The sequence below is a fragment of the Pyrgilauda ruficollis genome, unplaced genomic scaffold (assembly GCF_017590135.1).
Source record: "Pyrgilauda ruficollis isolate IOZ18807 unplaced genomic scaffold, ASM1759013v1 scaffold9, whole genome shotgun sequence".
Taxonomy (NCBI): Eukaryota; Metazoa; Chordata; class Aves; order Passeriformes; family Passeridae; genus Pyrgilauda; species Pyrgilauda ruficollis.
This window is the reverse complement of record NW_024531043.1, coordinates 2,071,613-2,092,269: the sequence shown is the minus strand read 5'-3', so window position 1 is coordinate 2,092,269 and position 20,657 is coordinate 2,071,613. Positions and strand designations below refer to the sequence as shown.

Here is a 20,657-nt window from a genome sequence, read left to right as displayed (position 1 = left end):
GGTGAGGGACGGGCTGAGAGAGGGAGCACAGCACCTGTGAGGGACAGGGCACAGCATGGGACAGGCTGGCACAGCACAGCATCAGTGTGGGACAGATCACAGCACAGCGAGGGATGGGCTGGAAAAGGGACCAGCACAGCGAGGGATGGGCTGGCACAGCACAGCACCAGTGCAGGACAGGCTGGCACAGTGTGGGACAGATCACGGCAGCAGCGAGGCACAGGCTGGCAGAAGCTCCCCACAGTGCTGCAGGCCCCGCAGAGCTCCCACCGCACTGAGGGCCATCCCCGCTGCCTGGAGCAGGCTGTGTAGCAATGTGGGTAACAGCATTTCCCCTCTGCGAGCAAAAGCACTCCTCCCGTGCTTGTCTGGCCACTCACAGGTGGCACATCCTCAGAGGAAAGCTGCCCTGAAGCAGCAGGTACAGGACTGGTAAAAGGACTGCAACAACGGCAGACACAACCCAAAAACAAACCTCTTTCCCTCCTGCCCAGAGCAACAAGCTGCCCTGAACACACCTACAGCAAGGTAAAAATCACTGGAGAGTTGTGAGGAACCAAGCCCAGGCACTACCACCACAGTGTGAAATACTGTGTCTAAGAAACACGGGCAAACCCAAAACATTCCTTTTGTTTGCTTTAGGATCAGAGTGGAACAGACATGTTAGCAATTGCCCAACTCCATCCCCAACCTGCCAAAGCCTACACCACACAGCTTACTTCTAAATCTTTATTTGTTTTCTACACAGAGAAAACAGAGGAATGTTGAAGCAGCAATATTTAAACACACTAGCAAGGAGCCATCAATCTGTGAGAGTGCACAAAGTGCAACACGGGGCCATTTGTGCTGTGGTCTCTGCTACGGGGCAGGGTGAGGGGAGGTCCAGGAAAGCCTCTTCATTCAGACGGGAGAGCTCTACGCAAAGGTGGAGCCGTTCCAGCCCACGTTGGCAGCGTTCATATCGAAGTAGTTGATGTAGACCCTGCAGAAGAGGTACAGGAGGAAATAACAACCTGATTAACTCATTTATAGAAGCTGGGACAGCACAACAGGGGACAGTGCTTCCCATTCTTCTGCTTATAAAAACATCAAGCTTCATCTTTACCAAAAATCTGATGGAACCTCCAAACAGCCTCAATATTTGTCAGTCCTCAAATTTGTACTTTTATTCTTCTGCAGTCAGGGATTGACCAGACACCAGACAGATTTTGTTTAGCAGCCTGTCAAGAATTTCCGGAGATCAGCCCCTTTTGTTTCTGAGGCAGCAGTCCCTCACACAGACTGGCAGCCTCGGCATGCCCTCAGGCCTGGCTCTGCGTGTGTCTCCCTTCAACCCTGATGGCACCAGATTTGTCCCATCCTTCACAGCGGCACACAGACACTGCTGAACTCTGCAGCCTGCAGGGGAGCCGCTCACAGCCTGCTGCCTTCTACTTCTGTCTCTCAGCTCCAGCCTGGTACTGCTCCTCACTCGTGCTTTAAGCCTTGCTTCCCCAGAGGACAAGACATCACACCTCAGAGGCAAAAGACACACTGGGCAACTTGTCAGTGCTGTGGTGTTTTTCCCTACTCTCAGAGCAGAAAGCAATTGAACAGAGGACTGTCCAGGGAAAGAGGCAGGCACTGAATTCTTACATGGACATGAAAGTGCTGCAAGCAATCACTTGGTATTTTCCAGAACACATGGACTTATTCCTGGCATTTTCAATTTTTAAATAGACTTTTCAAAGCAGTTGCAGAAAGCCAGATAAATATGGTTAAACTGTGTCCCAGCCTTACCTGTCTGCAGATACGTGCAAGTGCTTCGAGATCAGATCACACAGCATCTTGGTGTAAGTCTTGTTCTGCTGCCCTCCTATTTTGCCGATGCTGTAGAGGCTGCAGAGTGCGCAGGGATCAGTGGAGCCCCCGAAGGACATCATCTGGTCAGGTATGATGTGCACAGCTATGTACTGCGGGAGGGAGGGAAACGCTCCGTTACAGGCTGTCTGAACTGCCCTCTCCTGACGAAAATTTGCTTTAGGTACCAACTCTAAACAGAGCAGCTGAACTGGGGTCAGGCGGCTCTTCAGTGCTGGCCCCTGCGCACTTCCCAGGCTCAGAGGAGGCTCATGCCCGGCAGCCCCCACGGAGGGCACGGCCCTGGGGCTGCGGGGACCCTCGGCCCGGCTCTCAGCTTTAGGAACACGGTTATGTGCGCACAAAGCCGCCGGCGAGGCAGGCACTCCTGCCCGCCGCAGCCGCGCCACCGCGCGGGGCGGAGCGAGATAAAGGCCCAAGAACTGTGCCTGCGTGCCAGGGCTCACATCCCCAAATCTCGGACCTGCCGGAGAGCCGGGCAGCGATTCAGTCTTATCGGACTCCGGCTCCTGGGGCTGCTGCGGTCTGGCCCAGGACGGGCCGTGTGGGATGGCTGAGCCGGCAGGAGCTGCCCGGAGCGCTCGGTCTATCCGAGCCTCTGCCCGGGTGCGTCCGTGCCACTGCGCAGCTCCGCTGCCCCCATCGCGACCGCCGGCACAGGCGCAGCACATCCCCGGCTACGTGAGCGCCGCGCTCCTGCAGGCCCGGCTGCTGCTCCAGGCAGGGGCCGGCCATCGGGAGACTCGGCGCCGCGGGGTGGAACGGGCACCAACTCCTTCCTCCGGAGCAGCGGGGCCGCCACCGCGCTGTGCCGCAGCTGCTCCTCGGCGGCCGCGGCCCGCCCGCCCCCGGGCCCGAGGGAGCGGAGATGCCCCCGGGCCGCTCCGCCGCCGCCCCTCCCGCCGGGCCCGCCGCGCACGTGCTCGCCCCGCTCCCCGCGCGGGCCGGCCCCGCCGCCCGCCCTCACCTGCGCGGGTTTGCCAGTGGCCTTGGCCAGCTGCTGGGTGAGGTCGCCCAACAGGCTGTCGGGCACGGCATCCTTGCAGACATTGGTGTAGATGGCGAACATGGGCATGGTGGCGGCGCTGGGGGCGGCGGGGCCGGCGACAGAAGCCTAACCGAACGGCGGGACCAGCACAGTGCAGCGGGGAGGCGTCAGCGGCGCTTTTAGTGCTCGGGGCCGCCCCGGACGTAAAGCGGCCCCGCCCGGCAGGGAGGGGAGGGAGCGGGGCGGGGACACACGCTCACACCGGCCCCGCGGTCTGCAGCCTGCTGCGGCGTGTTGATCCTTCCTGCGGCCGGCTCTCGACCGGAGGTCTCCCCTGCTCCGCCGTTATTCCTTGGCTTTTTTACTGCCACAGAACGTTCTTTGAGGGTTTGTTGCAGGCTCCTTCCTGGAACGGGGTTCTGGAGCACTCCTTTCGGGCGCTCTGGGCAGCTCATGCATAACCTGATATCAGGGCATGTGATGGTACCGCTGTGGCACTCCCACTGGTTTCTGCGGGATCAGGGCCAGAGAGGGATATAGGCTGCCAGCTTGGCAGTTGCACAAAGGGGTACTTGACCTGACTCCGATAATCTTTTGCAAAGTAAAGTAACATTTGTAGCGGTTTTGCTTTAATTGCGTGTGTGTAACAGCTTTAGCTCGGTGTAAGCAGAAAAGTCTGCCTTGCTGCCATATAAATTATTCTCTAATGTATTTCAGTCAAATTAAAAATTGCCTATTGTTCCTCAGCCTCCCCATTTTCACATCATATTTTTCTACTGGAAAGGGGCAGAAGTGAATTTTGTTTTGCTTAGGAACGAGCTGGTGCGTGCCTGTTGGAGGTGAGAGGCGGCAGAGCCGAGCCGTATGCTGCGCTGTGTGATGCGATGCACGTAGGCTGCCAGGGCACGGCTCCCCACCCTGGCTCTTGCCTGCCCCGACGGCGGCAGCGCTGCTCTGCTCACAAAATGACTCACAGGAAGGCTAAAGAGGATCAGGCCCGGAGCCCTCTCCGCCCAGACATTGCGCACACAGCACTGCTGCTGCTAGAAAGCTTGCCCACACATACGTATTACAGATGTGGGCACTCATAGCCCGGAATGAGGAGAGGGATGGTGTCATACGGGAGTGCATTGGAGTGACACCGGTTATAATGCTGAGAACTGGAGCACTTCCTATTCTAGTGATTAGCACTGCTTAAGAGCAGCCACTAAGAACTGATTAAGTTTCCTCCCCTTGATATCCTTATCTCCCTGCCATTGCATAGTCCCACTTATTCCTCTCACCTTCCTGCCTCCTAGGTTTGTTGTGTGGAGGTGGGGTGGGGATTCTGCCTGTGTGGGGAGAAAAGCTTGAGAGCAACATCACCACCGGTGTGCTTGCCCTGTGGCCTGTCAGGCCCACAGCAGCAGCCCCGGGCTATGCTGTCACTCAGTGGAGAGACATCTGCAATTTCATTCTCTTTTACCCCCCTGACTAAGAAAGAAACTTTCACCAAAGCAGCTTCCATTTGTTATCCCTTGCTGTCACTCAGTGGAGAGACATCTGCAATTTCATTCTCTTTTACCCCCCCTGACTAAGAAAGAAGCTTTCATCAAAGCAGCTTTCATTTGGTATCCCAACAAAGCATTTTTGTTGTTTGAGGTGCAGGTCTGTATTTAAAGTCTGTGGCTGCAAAGCAAAGCTGTGGTAGGGACACAATGGGATGTTAACAATAGAGTTCAGAACAGGGGTGTGAGAAGGTTTGCTTTTCCAGAAAAAACTCACAATACACTTAACTACAGAATTTCAGAAAACATCTCTACTCAATCTTTTATTTTACTTTGTAAGCAAATGATCTTATCTGACCAAGGGCTTAAATAATAAATATTTGTATGCAAATCTTCCTTTCATAATTAATTCACTACTTCAGTCCCTAGGAATTACTGTGGCTTGCTGTGCCTCTGCCTCTTTCTGAGCTGTGCTCTAATCTTTGCTGTCACTACAAATTGTTCAATGGATGAAAAGGGGAGGGCACAGCAGCCAACAGTGGTTTTTTCCACTCACTCCCTCTGCCTGTGCTGAGGCCTGGGAGAGTCACAGCACAAGTTTTTCTGTTACTCAGATAGATATCCCTGTAGTGTTAGGCCTAAAGAGGACCTGGACTACATATAGTCCTTTTAAATAAGAGGTAATCATGTCTTTGCTCCTTTTGAAAGCAGGTCCATGTGCAACATTTGCACATCTACTGACTTAAGTGTATCTTGAAACCAGGTCAAGATATATTTATCTCTTCTTGAAATTTGGCTCTTGAGCATGGACAGGGCAAAGGCAAAAGGAGTGTTCATCTTCATATATGACTAAACCTTTTTTTGAAAGAAAAGCTTCTCTTGAAAGTATTTTGAGAAGTCACCCTCAGTCTCAACTACAGGTCTTCTCAGCATAACAAGAAGGTCTCAGACATAAGATTTCTGCTGCATTTTTATTTAAACAGCAGACAAGATAAACAGCAGTGAGTAGCAGCAACTAAGATACCAATGCCTTTTGCATTTGGCAGATGCCAGAAGGTGACTGGAACTGCAGTTCTCAAACCATGGTGAGCGCTCAGGAATAAGCGATCACCCCAGGGTGCCTCAAGGGAAGGTGCTGTTGTTCCAGCCCACATTGCCAGGACTGATGTCAGAGAAGCTGACATAGATTCTGGAAGGGAAACCAGGCACCATTAACAGCTGAGAGCAGAGTGCTGCAGGCTGGTCAGGGTGCTCCTGCCCCAGGACACGCTGCAGATCTCCCTGGGGGCTTTATCATTCCCAGGCCTTACACTCCCTTCCTCCTGCCCCTTTTAATGCCCCATCTACTTGCGTTCTGGAGTTCCTAGTGACCAAGTTCTTCTGTCTGTACCAGGTCTTTTGCATGTGATATCTGTGGGTACATACAGTGCCTGAGCCATTTTAACCAAGGAATTCTGCAGCTTCAGCTCATGCAACAGCTCTTTTCTTTTTAGCTGGGGAGTTGCTCAGTTGACTTGGCATTTGATGTCTTCAATCAGCACATTAACAGAGAGCACCAAAGGACCAGCCTGGGATGAATAGTTTTAACAGGCTGTGGAAAGTCATGTCAGACAAGTCGCTGTATGCGCTCGCCTGTCAGATGGTGTTTTCAGTTGTTTGCTCATCAGGTCACAAAGCAATTTGGAGTAGACCTTGTTCTCCTGCTCTCCTAACTTTCCAACGCTGTAGAGAAAGCACGAAGCACAAGGGTCTGTGGAGCCACCAAAGGACATCACCTGGCCAGGAGAGAACTGTATTGCTAAATACTGTTGGAAGAAGAAAATGAACGTTATTTTCTTTGCTGTATTAAGAAAAGTTTTGAAAATCCAGCAAGGCATTTATGTACCTAAACTGCAGTGAAAATAAATGCGTGTTTTTGATATGCAAGGCTTTCATTTGTTGACATCTTACTGTCTAGATTTGCATTCTACTCCAAGATATTCACTCCTGTGTCAAAGGTCAGTACAAAGACTCGATAGTTTTCAGGCTTCCTAGTCCAGGTGCTCCAGGAGCTCAGTGACCTGGAGTAACTGCAGCACCTCCACTGAGCCACCAGGCTCCCCCTGCCTGTGTGGGAAGGTCAGGGGCGGGGGGGAGTGCAATGGTCCTGCTGCTGCATTTCGTTCCAGAGAGATTTTGCACCTCACTGGCTCCTGCTGCAGTCTTCCCTGCTGAGGTAAATGTGAACTGACACAGCAGAGGCCTAAATCAACATCCACCTCATTAAACAAATACAGCCTAATCCTGCTTTTGTTCTGGATATCAGGAAAAACAGAAGAAAGTATCTATGTTAATATTAATGACCAGCCCTCGATTTTCCCTGCTGCTAATACACAGTGTCAGATCCACACACTGGGGAATCTGGGGATCAGTTCCTCTGGCATTCATCTGCCTTCTGTGCTGTTCTTACCCACGTTCATTAGCAGCGCATCATTGGAACTCAGCAGCAATTCACCCTCTTGGTAAAACAAGCTAGCCTGAGTACCAGGAGTTGTCTGGGTAATTAGTCTTGGCCGTCATTTACAGTTTGTTTGGGTGTGAGGTGCATCAGACCACAGCAGTACAGGATAAGCCAAGGACATCCTGCTGAGGTACCACTTGCTTGGCCCTGTTCTCCCCTGTCTGGACACCATGTGCTCTTGACTTTATGATGCCAAATGTAGGTACATCCATGCCTTTAACTCCTACCCAGGAAGCAGGTTATCACTATTAAAAGAAAAATCAAGTTGAGGCATTAATCAGCATTATTTCTTCTTAGAGAAGTCTGAAAATATTTGGAACTGTTCTTCCAGTAGGAAAAAATCCTATTTGATTAAAAATCCTTATTTTTCCCAAATGGCACAGTTTCCTGTGAGAGGAAAGCTTTGCATTCCAGCCCACCCTAATCCTTTCCTTTTTTCTGTGTTATAACTAAGAGACTCTCCCTTTCCTATTGCCTCCTTTGTCACGAAGAGCTTGTATGTCCTCTTCAGAAAAATCTCTTTGTTATTCCCTGTATATTTGCAAGTCCCATTACATAGCCCTTCCACACAGCTGCACAAACCTGTTCCAGCTGCATCCCAGCCCTGGCCTCTAGCTTTATATTCAGAAGCTGTTATGCAAGACACACCCCTTGCCCCCCCCAACAGCAAGTACTTCTTTGCTAGACTGATAAAAATCAGCTTTTTTAAAGAGGGATAAAACACATCCGTTTTATGTAAGAATTTAATGTGTTCAGGTGTCCCAGTGCTTAGAGAAAGTGCTCTGAGGGCTCCCCAGCAAGCCTTTCTGTAGGCACCAAAACTTCACTCTTTCCAGTTTCAAAGCATCGCTCCCAAAGCAGAGTAAACATTTTCTGAAAATGGGCCGTGAATATGCACAAAGGGTGCTTAAACAAGCAGCTACAGATCCACAGCCAATTCACTAAAGCTACTGCTGCTACAGCAACTGGGGTACAGCTCATGTTATGAAGTTTACAGATCTGTAGATAAGTTTTCTTTTGGTTTTTCATATTCTACAACCTTCAGGAAACAACTGATACAGTGACTAGTGACCAGTCAGTATTAAGAAAATAACAGCCTTATAAATCCTTATAAGACCCTCAATACCAGTATTTGAGGACTTCACCTCAGTAGCGTACTGCCATATGTTTTGGCAGGTAAAACCCCTCCAGTTTGGTAGTGAAACCAGCAGGCAGCTCTTACTCTGGTATTTTGACTACAAATAGCAGGATGCCACACAGATATTTTTGCCAGATGTCCAAGCAAGCTGAATAAATAATTCTTGTACTTCACTGTAACCACTAGGCTACAGGGAGTTTGGTGGCAAATAGCAGGCACTTATTCAACAGGACTCAGCAAGGAAGTGGAGGCTGAGGTTTGCTTTTCACTCAGCCAGGTTCTTGAGAGGTATTCACAGGTATCTGTGGACACATCCACACATACGTCCAGTGTCTTCACATACAGATAACTACATGCAATATCATCCTCCACAAAGCTAGTTTGAATACTCCAGGGTTTTGAGACCTCAACAAAACTAAGTTACAGTGAACAAGTATTTGATATTTTCCCAGAGAGAAGACTGCAAATACTGGTGAGTCGTTAGCTATATTAGTTTATCAAGGCTATCACTCAGAAACAGCTCATTGCATAGGCACAGCTGGCTAAAGAAGGAAACATTTCAGCAAATGAACTTACCTGTGCTGGTTTGCCCAATGCTTTTGATAACTGTAGGGTGAGCTCCCCTGCAAAAGATTCTGGAACTTAATCCTTGCTTATATTTGTGTTAACAATGAATTTAGTCATCTTTGGATCATGAGTAGGGTTTTTTTTCAGCTCACCTTGTTCTCAGTTTTATTTCTAACTCACTCACAAGCTGGCCCAGCCCACTGTGCCAGTAAGCACCTCAGGAGCCTCTAAACAGTCAGTGGTACCTTCAGCAGGTGCATTGAGAGGGGTGGGAGTGTCTCAGGAGAGGTGAGGCTGAATGTGCCATCTGCAGGCTGCTAACACAGACAGCCAGTGCACTGGCCTGAGAGGGAGCCCAGCTTCTGCACTCTGGAAACCAAAGCATCCAAAATGACCCCTCGTGTTTGGATACAGCCCAGTCATTAAACCAGTGGAAAAGCAAGAGTTTCAGAGACTAGTGTAGGTTGTAATGCACCTCTTTATGCAAGTCTAGTAATTGTTTTTTTAAAAATTAGATGAACTATTCAATTGTGAGGTCTGAAACTCTCTCTGTGGAATAGACCATAACAAAAACCCCCAGTGACACATGTTGCGCAGACCTTTCCTGAGCCGTGACTAAGTCACCACAAAGCTGCCTTAAAATCCGTCTTGATTTTCCACTCTGGTGATGGATTCTACATGCTCAGAGAAGGCTTGTTTTCAACTTGCTCCTTTGTTGTGCAAATAGTTCCATAACAGTCATAACTTCTGAGAGATAGGAAATCCACAGGCTTTCTGACATGAGCTGCTTTTACCCAGACTGGAGGGAGTGTGTGGCAAGGCTGGGATCAGTTCTCCCTGCTGCCTAGAACAGCATTACATGAGAAAAGTGATTTAGAGGGATCATATGGCATTTGGGATGGGGTGTTCACAGTGAGATGTGTGGGGAGAGCAGGCTGAAAATGCTGATGGGGATAAAATAAATGGTTTGACCATTTCTCCATGTTAAAAGTGACGGGTGTTTTTGTGCCCAGTAGTTTCTGAGTTCAGAGATTTTCTACTCACTTCATTTTCTCCAGGCTTTCTATAGCTTGCACTAAATGATTGTGTTAATGGTGTAATTTAAATAAGCACTTTTTAATTGTGAAAACTTCTGTATGAACGTGCTGAAGCTGATTGTGTTCAAGGTCAGGTTGACTGGCCCTGAGCAACCTGACCTAAATGGTAGCATCCCTGCCCATGGCAGGGGGTGGAACTAGATTATCTTTAAGGTCCCTTCCAACCCAATCCATTCTATGATTGTGTGGGGTATGTTGATTTTAAGTTAGTTCCTCCAATATAGCAGCTTTGCTGTAAAAAGTCAGCAAATAAAAAGTCAGGAGATGAAATTACCGCGTCAGTGTTCATTTACAGCCCACATTTGTGGATTGTGTTTCCTGTATGCATTCTGAAAATAATGAAAACCCTAAAAAAACCCAGAAATAAAATCTGGTTTACAAAAAGCCTTTTCAGGGTATGTTTCCTAAGCCAAAGTGTTAAAAACAAACACAAGTGACACCTCCATCTGTAAGGAGAGGAGCTGTAGTTTGTAATATTGGTTCATATTTTCTTCAGTGGTTAGAGGAAAGCAGGTGGCATGATCCAAACTGTTTAGTTACAAGCCATCCCATACTTGTTACTGGTCACTTGGAAAAACTTAGACTATTTCCAATGAACTTCACAACCTATTTTTACTGCTGGGTACAATAATCAGTTGTTATTCCCAGCTTGCTTACATAGCAAGAAAAAACATTTCCAAAACAAACTCTTTCTTCTGTGAAAACATCTGATGTAATTCCCAGAAGTTGATGCACCAGGTTGAAAATCAGTTCCTTAGACACCAGAGATGCCCTCCAGAGCCTGCTTTATTTTGTAGCAGCCATTTTACTTCTTCTGCATGCAAGAATATCTCAGTTAGCAGGTCCTTCTCCCTGCCTAGAGTTACTAGGATGTTTTCCACTGAGATTTCCATTACATCTCCAGTACTGTTGTGCAGCAAACTTCACTTTCAATGCCTTTCTCTGTTGTCATGCTGAAACCTGTTTTCTGAATTTGAGGTGTTAATTTTTAGTTCTGTATCATCTTGAGTCACCCTAAACCATGTATTTAGCTTTCCCTCTGCATGCCTGTCAGCCAAATACTTTAGACTTTGGTGTTTCCCCAGCCTCATGGCTGTTGATCATTGAGCCTTCTTAATCATTCTTTACCTTGGTTCATCTGAAAATATTTCATGTGTTCTTTTGTATTTCTGATCCTCTTCTCTGAGCTGTTTGCCAGCAGGTTCCTGCTTATGAGGTACTTAGTGTCACTCTAGAATAATGAGTTTCATATCTATCTTAAAAAAGAAAAAACAAATGAGACAGAAAAGCTTGCAGTCTGTTTTTAATGTTTCCTTTTTAGTTCTATTGCAACATTATAGATGAAATTACCGCGTCAGTGTTCATTTACAGCCCACATTTGTGGATTGTGTTTCCTGTATGCATTCTGAAAATAATGAAAACCCTAAAAAAACCCAGAAATAAAATCTGGTTTACAAAAAGCCTTTTCAGGGTATGTTTCCTAAGCCAAAGTGTTAAAAACAAACACAAGTGACACCTCCATCTGTAAGGAGAGGAGCTGTAGTTTGTAATATTGGTTCATATTTTCTTCAGTGGTTAGAGGAAAGCAGGTGGCATGATCCAAACTGTTTAGTTACAAGCCATCCCATACTTGTTACTGGTCACTTGGAAAAACTTAGACTATTTCCAATGAACTTCACAACCTATTTTTACTGCTGGGTACAATAATCAGTTGTTATTCCCAGCTTGCTTACATAGCAAGAAAAAACATTTCCAAAATAAACTCTTTCTTCTGTGAAAACATCTGATGTAATTCCCAGAAGTTGATGCACCAGGTTGAAAATCAGTTCCTTAGACACCAGAGATGCCCTCCAGAGCCTGCTTTATTTTGTAGCAGCCATTTTACTTCTTCTGCATGCAAGAATAGCTCAGTTAGCAGGTCCTTCTCCCTGCCTAGAGTTACTAGGATGTTTTCCACTGAGATTTCCATTACATCTCCAGTACTGTTGTGCAGCAAACTTCACTTTCAATGCCTTTCTCTGTTGTCATGTCACCTGTTTTCTGAATTTGAGGTGTTAATTTTTAGTTCTGTATCATCTTGAGTCACCCTAAACCATGTATTTAACTTTCCCTCTGCATGCCTATCAGCCAAATACTTTAGACTTTGGTGTTTCCCCAGCCTCATGGCTGTTGATCATTGAGCCTTCTTAATCATTCTTTACCTTGGTTCATCTGAAAATATTTCATGTGTTCTTTTGTATTTCTGATCCTCTTCTCTGAGCTGTTTGCCAGCAGGTTCCTGCTTATGAGGTACTTAGTGTCACTCTAGAATAATGAGTTTCATATCTATCTTAAAAAAGAAAAAACAAATGAGACAGAAAAGCTTGCAGTCTGTTTTTAATGTTTCCTTTTTAGTTCTATTGCAACATTATTTCCTGTCTTTTCTAAGAGATGCAAATTTCTTCTCTGAACATTCAGAGCTTGGTGCAAGACAACTGTTCCTTAGGAAGGTTATTTTCAGTGACAGAGGTTTCTTTTTTCCCAAAGTTCAGCTTGTTGAATTCTGCTTTTATTTCCATGATTGATTTTCCCTTGGTCTCAGGAAGATACAGGTAGATGAAAATTGCTGATAAAACAAGGATTCCCAAAAAGATAAGGAAGCAGAGGGGTCCAAGGTTATCCTGCAGGCAGAAATGCAAGGAAAATAAGAAACTCATTTCTATTTCCCTGCCCTTTAGTGCAAGCCTTTGTCTTAGAAGTTCAAATTCAAAGGTGTGCTCAATACACAGTCCAGGACAGGTACCAAACCAGGAATTCCCACGGGCCATGTTTGATCTGAGTCCAATTGCTGCTCCTTGACAAGCCTGGGGAATTTCTGAGCAGGTTTGGAGTTTGGACAGAGTGCTAAGCTTTGCATGTCATTGCAATTTATTGCTACTATTTTACCCCTCGTCAGCATTCAGAAATAGATTAGCCTGGAAAGAGGCATCCTCTGAGAGTCACTTACCACAATTACTGGAAAAATCATCCCAAGTACAAAGAGTCCCATCCAGTTGATGCAGCCAACAATCAGAAAGGCTGATGGTCTGTATGACTGGCTGAAGATTTCAACCATCACAGATATGGTGGCTCCAGCTGAAAAAGCAAAGCCAAACACACACCAGGTTTATTTGTTTCCTTGCTTCTGCTGAAGCTCCTGCAGTGACAGTGGCAGAGAGGACAGACAGGCAGAACAGGTCACCTGTTGGTAGGTGGCCTCTGCCATGAGGGTGAAAGGCTTTGATTCCAGAAATGGAATCCAGCAGTTAATTTAGGTTCCTCTTGGATGTACTGGAATAGATTTTCTGGTATCAGTGGATCTGTGCAGTTCCATATTGCACTGGTAGTGGTTACTGGTGCAGGGTTTATAAAACCAGCTCCCTTTTGGCTCCTGTGGTCACTTCCACCTGGAGCATATTGGTAGGCAAAAGCTTAATTTGTTAAGTTATTGAAGATGATTACTCTAACATACCTGGCAATGACTAGAATCCTGTTTTTAGCTGATTAATTTAGAAATTGTTTTGAATTTTCTGTCTCATGTCCTTTACTGTTTTAAATTATTTAGATCGTGTGTGATTAATTTAGAAATTGTTTTGAATTTTCTGTCTCATGTCCTCTGGAGAAGATGATACTGTTTTAAATTATTTAGATCGTGCAATCAGCAATAAAATTTGAGGTGTCTGCATCCTTTCCCTGTCTCCCAGTTGTATGCACCTGCCCTTCCCTCCTTATTTTCCAGAACTTTTTAGCAAGGCACGAGCTTGTTCTTCCTCTGCCAGTTGTGCTGCCAACCAATTCAACACCAAATTTCCTCCCAGCATAACCACTGATGTACTCACAGGGTCCAATTCCAAAGAAGACAACGAACAGGAAGATCAAGATAACACTGAAGTAATGCATCCAGAAAAAGCGATGCTAAAAGTGAGAAACCAGTGACAGCAAATCATTAGACACAGGACAGAATAGCAGAGCTCTGTACTTCCTGCCACTGGCTGAAGGTTTTCTACATCTCCTGCAAGCCAGGAGCAGAAAGGGGGGCTGGGGCTGGGGAAGTGGCCAGGAGGCTGCTGCCTCTTTACCTGCAGTGACAGGGTCATGGTGAGCAGTGCCAGCACAGAGCACATCAGCAAGTATCCACCCCAGAGCAGCACCTTCCTCCCAAAGCGGTCTATGAGGGTGCTCTGGAAAGCAGAAAACACAGCTCACAAACCCCAGGCCTCACAGGAAATCATTCCTCCTCTCTCCATGTGTTCTGTGCAGAAGATTTGTCTAAATAGTAGCCATAAATCAGTGTCATTTGACAGTCTCTTAGTTCCTAATGAATTTGATTAGTTTTTTCAAAATGAATTAATTGTTAATTAATCTGTGTTTATTATTCAGTCCTAAGCTGTTTTTAGACTGTTCCCTCTTTTGCATGCTGGCATATGTCAAATTGTACACACATATGTACACACATCTAATCCAGAACATCAGAAGATTATTATTTTGCAGAAAAAAAGCGAGTCTAAAGACACACACTCATGCAAATAATTTGGGAGAAAAACTTCTTTGTATCCTGCCTGTGGTTTTGCAGAAGCAGGAAGATGTGGCTTAGGTTATGCAAAGTTTCCCTGGGCCCAGTTATAAGAAAGGAAAGGCACAATTGTTGACCACATTAAATTTTTCCTTCAAACTCAAATCTGAAAGACTTACACACAGTATGGAGGACAAGCACTCACACAACCCAACTCCCAGGGACACGTATGGGATAAGGTATTCTTCAAACTTGGCTGTGTGGAATACTTCAAAAGAATAGAAGTATATCTGAAAAATGCAAAGAGGAAATTAACCTGTGAAAAAAGGTGTTGCATTTGAGATACAATTCTAACCTGGTTTGATAACATTGACTATGAGAGGTCTGTAATGCTGCCTCTCTTGTCCTGGAGATGAAGAGAGGACTCAACTGCATTTATCCCACAGAGCTGCAACGTGGTCATGACAATCACCAAAATGTAGAGCTGCCAGCGCAAGGATCGCTCTTTTATTACTTCAAGGACACGCAAGGTTTTCGTGCTCGCCATTGCACCCTTCTCCTTCATAATGTCATCAATTTCTGCTTGGTGGTCTCCTTCCCCCCAGAGCTTCCTGATGGCTGTAGGGGAGAAAGAGGGAAGTGGATTATCCTACCAGGATAGCTCCTTCAGGAGTGGTTGCATTAAACCCTTTAGGCTGCCTGTCCACTGGAGTGGGCGCTGGTGCTGCTTCTGCCATCTGGTTGCTGCAGGGGCAGTGAGCAATTTGAAGGATTTTATCTGTCTGGTTGTCAGTGTAGCACAGCTTTCTAATGGGAAGTTTACTTAACTGTGAACATAGTAAACATTTGAGTACTTTTTATTTAGCAACACTAAAAAGGACAGCTGCCTGAACCATCTCCTTTAAAGAAATAAAGCAGTGCCCGCCAAGGTGGGAAATGTTAGATGTGTTGACATACATCTCTGTTTCTTGTCTTCATGGACTGAGTGAGGCTGAGAGAGGCCCAGGTTAACAGAGACATTGCCAGGGGTACCTCAGCTGCTGTCTGTGAAGCTGCCTGTGCTGCATGGCACTGCAGTGTGCAGCACAGCTCTGTCCTGGCTGCTCTTCTGCAGAGGCTCTCCCTGTGACACAGCAGATGAAGGGAAGTAAGTGAGGAAAGCAGACACTCTACCTTTCCTGCAGGCTTCCTCATTACCCTTCTGTATCAGGAGGTAGGATGGTGAATCAGGGAAAAATGGGAGGGTAACCAGTTGAAGCAATGCTGAAAGTCCACTAGATGCTAACAACCATGGCCACAAAGCTTCGCTTCCTAAAATCTCCCTGGAAAGTGTATGTGAAACAAAATTATGCTGAAATAATGGAATGAATGTTCAGGAAGTTTTTCTGAGTGATAAAGATTGCTCAGATTCCATTAAAGGGTTCACTGGAGCTAACCCCTGAATTTTAATTTGGCAGATTTCACAAATTTGGCTATTTTTATTTCTGACAATTTATTTTAAAGGAATTATCCGATATTTTGAAAATCTTTCTGAATATCATTAGAACCCAGTATAATGTCTAGAGAGCTGATGAGACTCATTTGACCACTGCTTGGCCACAAGAGCCAAACATTTGCTAAGACTTTTCATGTAAGTACAATGAATTTTGAAGGGGAAGTCTCCTAGTAGAAAGAGCATGGAAATAAGAAGAAATCAGATTATGAGTAAATAATTTTCTGCCTTCTATATTTAAAACTATATTTCCCTCAAATACAATCAATATTTTTCTTCTGGCATAAGCTAAGGCATGTTTTGGGGAGGAGGAGAGTGTTTCTCAGTCACTGACTAGGTGAGAGGATAAAGTTAGAGAAACATTTCTACTTTTAGTGTAACCTGATAGAAAAATTGGAGAATTTACCGTAGTCCAACAACCTGTCCTGTGAGTTTTCCCAGGGTCAGAAAAACAGCAACAGTGGAGTTGGTAAACCCACGCAACTTCTTGGGTGAAATCTCTCCTACATACTGAGGATGTATATTGAGAGAAAAACCTTGAACATACAAGAGGATAAATAACTGTTTAAATATTTAGAAAAGCTTTAATTTTTGACCACCCTCTCTTATATTGTTTCCATTCACTCTGCTATTTAAGTTCAATTTCTTGCAAAAGAGATGATACTTTCACTTTTATTGAGTGCCTGGTTTTATTTGCTTTAAAAACCATTCTTCAGGGATGGCTGTAGAGACAAGCCCAGGACAGCAGGTCAGGGCCTGCAGCCTTGCAGGCCTTGGTGACATACCTGCACCAATGCCATAGAGAAAGCGCCCAACCAGAATCATCTCAAAGGATTTGGCTGTTTTACTGAGGGCCATGAAAAGTGCAGCTACCAACATGATCAGGTTGGTGAACATTTGGCACTTTTTCCTGAAAAAAAAAAAAAAAAAACAAAGAAAAAGAGACCTTGAGAATTTAGTGTGAAATGAGATCCTCTTGTACTCTTGACTACTCTTGCTGTGACAGGAAGCATGGTACAGCCATTCCTACTATTTTGAGGAGTGGCTGAAATAATTTCAACTTAGGATAGTCAAAATGATTCTTTAAAACTTTAGGATCTTTTAGATTTGAATTAATAAATTTTTTAAGGTTAGAATTTAAACAGTTTGTCACCATTTCCATAGTACAAGAAGGGAAAAAGATTGAAGGAGTGGCCCAGTTTGTCACCAAGATTTTTAAATGGCTATAAGTCTTCATAAAATGTCAGACTGTTCCCCAGAAACAGTCTGAGTCCACGGATCCCATTCTAGAATGGCTCATACCAAAGACACTCTTGGCTAAATGGGTGCTCTGAGATGGCAGACAGAGTTTTTTAGAGGCATATTTCATGTCAAAAGTCCCTCTGTGAGAATCGTGGGCTGGTGCGTTCACCACCCTGGTGTCTCAGGCTCCAAGTCTTTTGCACTCAGATGTTTTGCTGTGACACTTGTTAGACAAGAGCCCCCTTGCACACACTGAGGATCACAGAGACTCTGTGTTCAGGCTGTGATTCAGCAATTGGGCTGCCACGTGTTAAATAACCCACGGGAGAGGTGCAGGATCCTGTTTCCAGCCTTGGGAGACTCTCAGTGTGTGGGATGAGGCAGTGTCCCACAAGAAATTTCTTGGGGGCACTTACCTGTTAGGAAAGAACACAATTGCAGGCAGGTTAAGATGGTTTGTTGAGACCCAAATGAGGGGCCCCTGGATCAGTGTGTTGTGGAGCAGATCTTTAAGTGGGTCACACCAAGAAGATATGTTTGCCAATTTCTCTGCAAATGAAATTAGTGGTGTTACACACAAGGCACCGAGAACAGACCAGACTGGTGAGGAATCCTTCCTTTGTCCAGTGGCAAAGATAGTTTGGAACTAGCTTTCAGTAAAATGGAATTGTCAAGAACAGAGATGTCTCTTGGACATTTGTTTTGCTGGTTATATCTTTACAGTGAAATTACAAGGAATTTCTTTTATCCTCTCTCCATATCTTCGCTAGAGTAGATCTGAATATTAAATGTAACATCACCGCCCCAAAATGAGTGCATTTAAATGGAAATCTGACTCTTCTTTGTCACATAAGGATATTTTCCAGGTGTTTGAGTAACTGCATATAGTGTGTTACAACACAAGACACACAGCTCCTTTACTGGAGTTTGTAAAGTTTGGGAGGTCTTTATAAGAGTGGTAGGGGACCTTGAAGAGAATGTGATCCTATGCCATTACTCCCAGAGGCACTGATCTGGTGATGTGAAGCTGACTGCAGCCCTCACAGAATACAGTTCCCTGGGGAGGGCAGATAAAAAGGACAGAAGGCTGCTTGGAAAAAGTGGATGTGCCAGGAAACCAAACCAATTGTCTTCAACAGGGCTGCTTCAACCAAAAAGAAGGGACTTATTTGTCCCCCTTGGTGTTTCCCTGTGCTTTCTGACTGCGGAGCTGTTACAAGGAGCACTTACTTCCTGTATTTTGTAGTCAGGTAGCCACAGCAGAGGCTTCCCAGGAATCCTCCTATCCCATAAACAGACACAATGAAGGACCACAGCAGCATGATTGTCTCAGGATGGAGGGGAGAGCCATGTCGATCTATCCAGGTTTCATTAATAAACTTCCTGATGTGCTGAAAAATAAAACGAGATTTGCCTGGATAATGGGCATAAGATCCCTTCACATTTGGCTGTTGTACTTCAGACCAAGCCTGTGGCTCTCATATTAGACTTACTTTGAGACTTGTTTAGTAAAACAAGCTCATTGAGATCACAATGCAAGTGTGTATCAGTCAGGAGCTTCCTGGCGAGGATGCTGAGAGCTCATTTTGTGCCCTGCTTTGGAGACTTGTACACTACATGGAGGAGTTTATTTCAAACAGAAAATGCTATCCAGTTCTTTTAAGGAGGAAAAGTTCTCTACACATGTGATGTTACTGTCAGCCAAAGAAAAGGCCTAGACATATCAGCTGAGTGCTCAGTAAATTTGGGATTTATGGGAGAACAGAGGCTCTCACCTTTGTGTTTTCAGCCTCAGAGAGATGGCTACTTACCACAGAAGGATAGTTGATGACAGAAATGTGGAATCCATATGGGAAACTGCCACCAATTCCCAGCACTAAGATCATTTGAAGCAGGCCCCGGAACTGAACCTGCAAAGCAAAAATAAAATCTCCATCAGCTTCTCACTTCTCTAGTTTTGTGCAAGGCCAGAGACTTTGTAGCCACACTGGTCCTTCCTCTTTGTTCACTTCAGAACCTTTTGAAGTTAAACATTTTTCAAAATCCCTCTAATCCACTGCCAAAGCACAACCATCAGCCACAGTGCCAGAGCAAATGGGTGTAAGGTGATAATCCATCACTGTGCTTGCAGGAAGGAAAAGGAGTTTGAAAAGCTGTTCCTGATAGTACAACTCTCACTGTACACCTGCAACAGCTGGCAGTTGGCTGGATAAAGGTGTCAGACCTGGGCATGGGGAAGAGAGAATCATGGACAGCAACAAAAATACACCAAACCATAATGTATGATGACACATATCACTTCTTCCCTTTTAAAGATTATGGACAATCTTGATGGATTATATTAATTAACTCTTGATGAAGTGATGAAAGTAATTTATTTAAAAGTTTATGTCATGATTTCTTAGCCTTTTTCTGTACCATTACTATATTAATTATTTTGGAAAGTAATCAGAGTGCTTAATATTTAGTATTGTTTTCAGTAATTTAGAAGACAAAGTAAAGTATCATAGCGGTGGAAGAGCCAGAGCTGCTGTTAAATTTTCATTTCATTTCATTTCATTTCATTTAATTTCATTTCATTTCATTTCATTGCATTATTTCATTTTATTTTGTTACATAGAAAAGACAGTGGAACAGGACCTTCATGGCCCCAAGCCCCATTGCTCTTTGTGATGTTTAAACACAGAAGGGAAAGATGGTCTCTGTAACAAAGGAATTTAAAATCTTTAAAGAACTTGAATCTCTAGTATTGTGTTATCTCTGTCTTTTGTAAGGCAGAGGCCTGAGGAGATGTGAGCAGGTACTCACCAGGTTGGAGAGGAAGGCAGCCATCTCCTATGAATGAGCCGGTGCCTGCTGCTTGCTGCTGGTACCTGCCAAGGAGCCAAATGCTCACATGATCCAACAGCAGTGTCAGTGAACTAGTCCCATGTTACTGAAGTTAAATTTTACTTCAGAGGGTTTTGAGTTAATTACACATATTCCAGCTGTCGTACAAAGTTTAGGATTGCTGGATTAAATATTTCAACCAATGGTTATGTGTAGCCCAATCAAACAGGATGGTGTCCCTTGCAAGACCTGTGTACTTCATGAACTCTGTCTTCTGCTAGGGGGACAGGGGCCTGAGAAAACAATCTTAAACAGGATTCCCATCATCATAACCTGCTCAGTTTTCAGTGTAAGTGAGAAACTTAGAGACAGTGTTCTCTGTTGGGAATCTTAAATGGGGCTTGGGCAGGACTTTGACGTGTCACAGAAAAGAGCTGTCCTCTCTCCAGGTGATGGCAACTGGAGCACATCGTGACTTAATCATTACTGGAAGGAACTGAACTACTCCATGATTTTGAAATGGGGTGCAAACTTAACAATTCTACAGTGGTACACCATGCTTGACCAGCCAAGTATTCAGTAGATGATTTTTCTTTGCTAGTAGAGAGAAAGATTCATTATGCACAGTTTTGTCTGGCATTTCCACTAGGCAGTGTACTTATTTCTGTGTCTGCCATGAAAAATAAGGCAAAAACCTCCACAACTGGATTGATGTCTGTTTCTTCTGAGAGAAAATTCTCAGGCTTTAACTTCAGTTATTTCACAATTAAGAGTGAATTAAGCCTTGAATGTGTTCAGTTGGTAAATGGCTTAGTTATCGTTTGGCATTTACACTTCACTTGAAGGAGAGGGTGAATAAGTCACAAAGGGCACAGTTGATGCCAGCAGTCATATTTACTAGAAAATATTTCATATTCCTGGATTCC

The 20,657-nt window shown here is 45.1% G+C and overlaps 3 protein-coding genes across 3 annotated transcripts; all 3 read right to left on the bottom strand.

Annotated features, from left to right (window-relative positions):
• Positions 1-715: 715 nt before the first annotated feature.
• Positions 716-3,053, bottom strand: LOC121364881 (macrophage migration inhibitory factor). Its single transcript, XM_041488583.1, has 3 exons — positions 2,828-3,053; positions 1,780-1,952; positions 716-982 (listed from the first exon to the last, which is right to left on the bottom strand). The coding sequence occupies exons 1-3, from the start codon at positions 2,933-2,935 to the stop codon at positions 916-918; spliced, it is 348 nt and encodes a 115-aa protein (XP_041344517.1). The 5' UTR covers positions 2,936-3,053; the 3' UTR covers positions 716-915.
• A 2,404-nt stretch (positions 3,054-5,457) lies between these two features.
• Positions 5,458-8,657, bottom strand: LOC121365145 (macrophage migration inhibitory factor-like). Its single transcript, XM_041489118.1, is given in 3 exon segments — positions 5,458-5,524; positions 5,968-6,140; positions 8,550-8,657. Coding segments are annotated over 3 exon segments (348 nt in total).
• Positions 8,658-12,090: 3,433 nt separating this feature from the next.
• Positions 12,091-19,776, bottom strand: LOC121364914 (solute carrier family 2, facilitated glucose transporter member 11-like). The gene is made up of 12 exons (XM_041488652.1): positions 19,711-19,776; positions 18,714-18,812; positions 18,133-18,293; positions 16,446-16,570; positions 16,067-16,196; positions 15,342-15,490; positions 14,599-14,786; positions 14,348-14,458; positions 13,735-13,836; positions 13,495-13,570; positions 12,624-12,751; positions 12,091-12,297 (listed from the first exon to the last, which is right to left on the bottom strand). The coding sequence occupies exons 1-12, from the start codon at positions 19,732-19,734 to the stop codon at positions 12,091-12,093; spliced, it is 1,500 nt and encodes a 499-aa protein (XP_041344586.1). The 5' UTR covers positions 19,735-19,776.
• Between the last annotated feature and the right edge of the window lie 881 nt (positions 19,777-20,657).

Coding starts and splice junctions, on each gene's coding strand:
- LOC121364881 (XM_041488583.1), bottom strand. CDS start 2,935: ATGCCCATGTTCGCCATCTACACCAATGTCTGCAAGGATGCCGTGCCC. Junction 1,953..2,827: donor CCACTGGCAAACCCGCGCAG/GTGAGGGCGGGC, acceptor TCCCTCCCGCAG/TACATAGCTGTGCACATCAT. Junction 983..1,779: donor TTGCACGTATCTGCAGACAG/GTAAGGCTGGGA, acceptor CCTCTTCTGCAG/GGTCTACATCAACTACTTCG.
- LOC121364914 (XM_041488652.1), bottom strand. CDS start 19,734: ATGGCTGCCTTCCTCTCCAACCTG. Junction 16,197..16,445: donor TCTCTATGGCATTGGTGCAG/GTATGTCACCAA, acceptor TGTATGTTCAAG/GTTTTTCTCTCAATATACAT. Junction 14,459..14,598: donor AGCTCTGTGGGATAAATGCA/GTTGAGTCCTCT, acceptor TGCATTTTTCAG/ATATACTTCTATTCTTTTGA.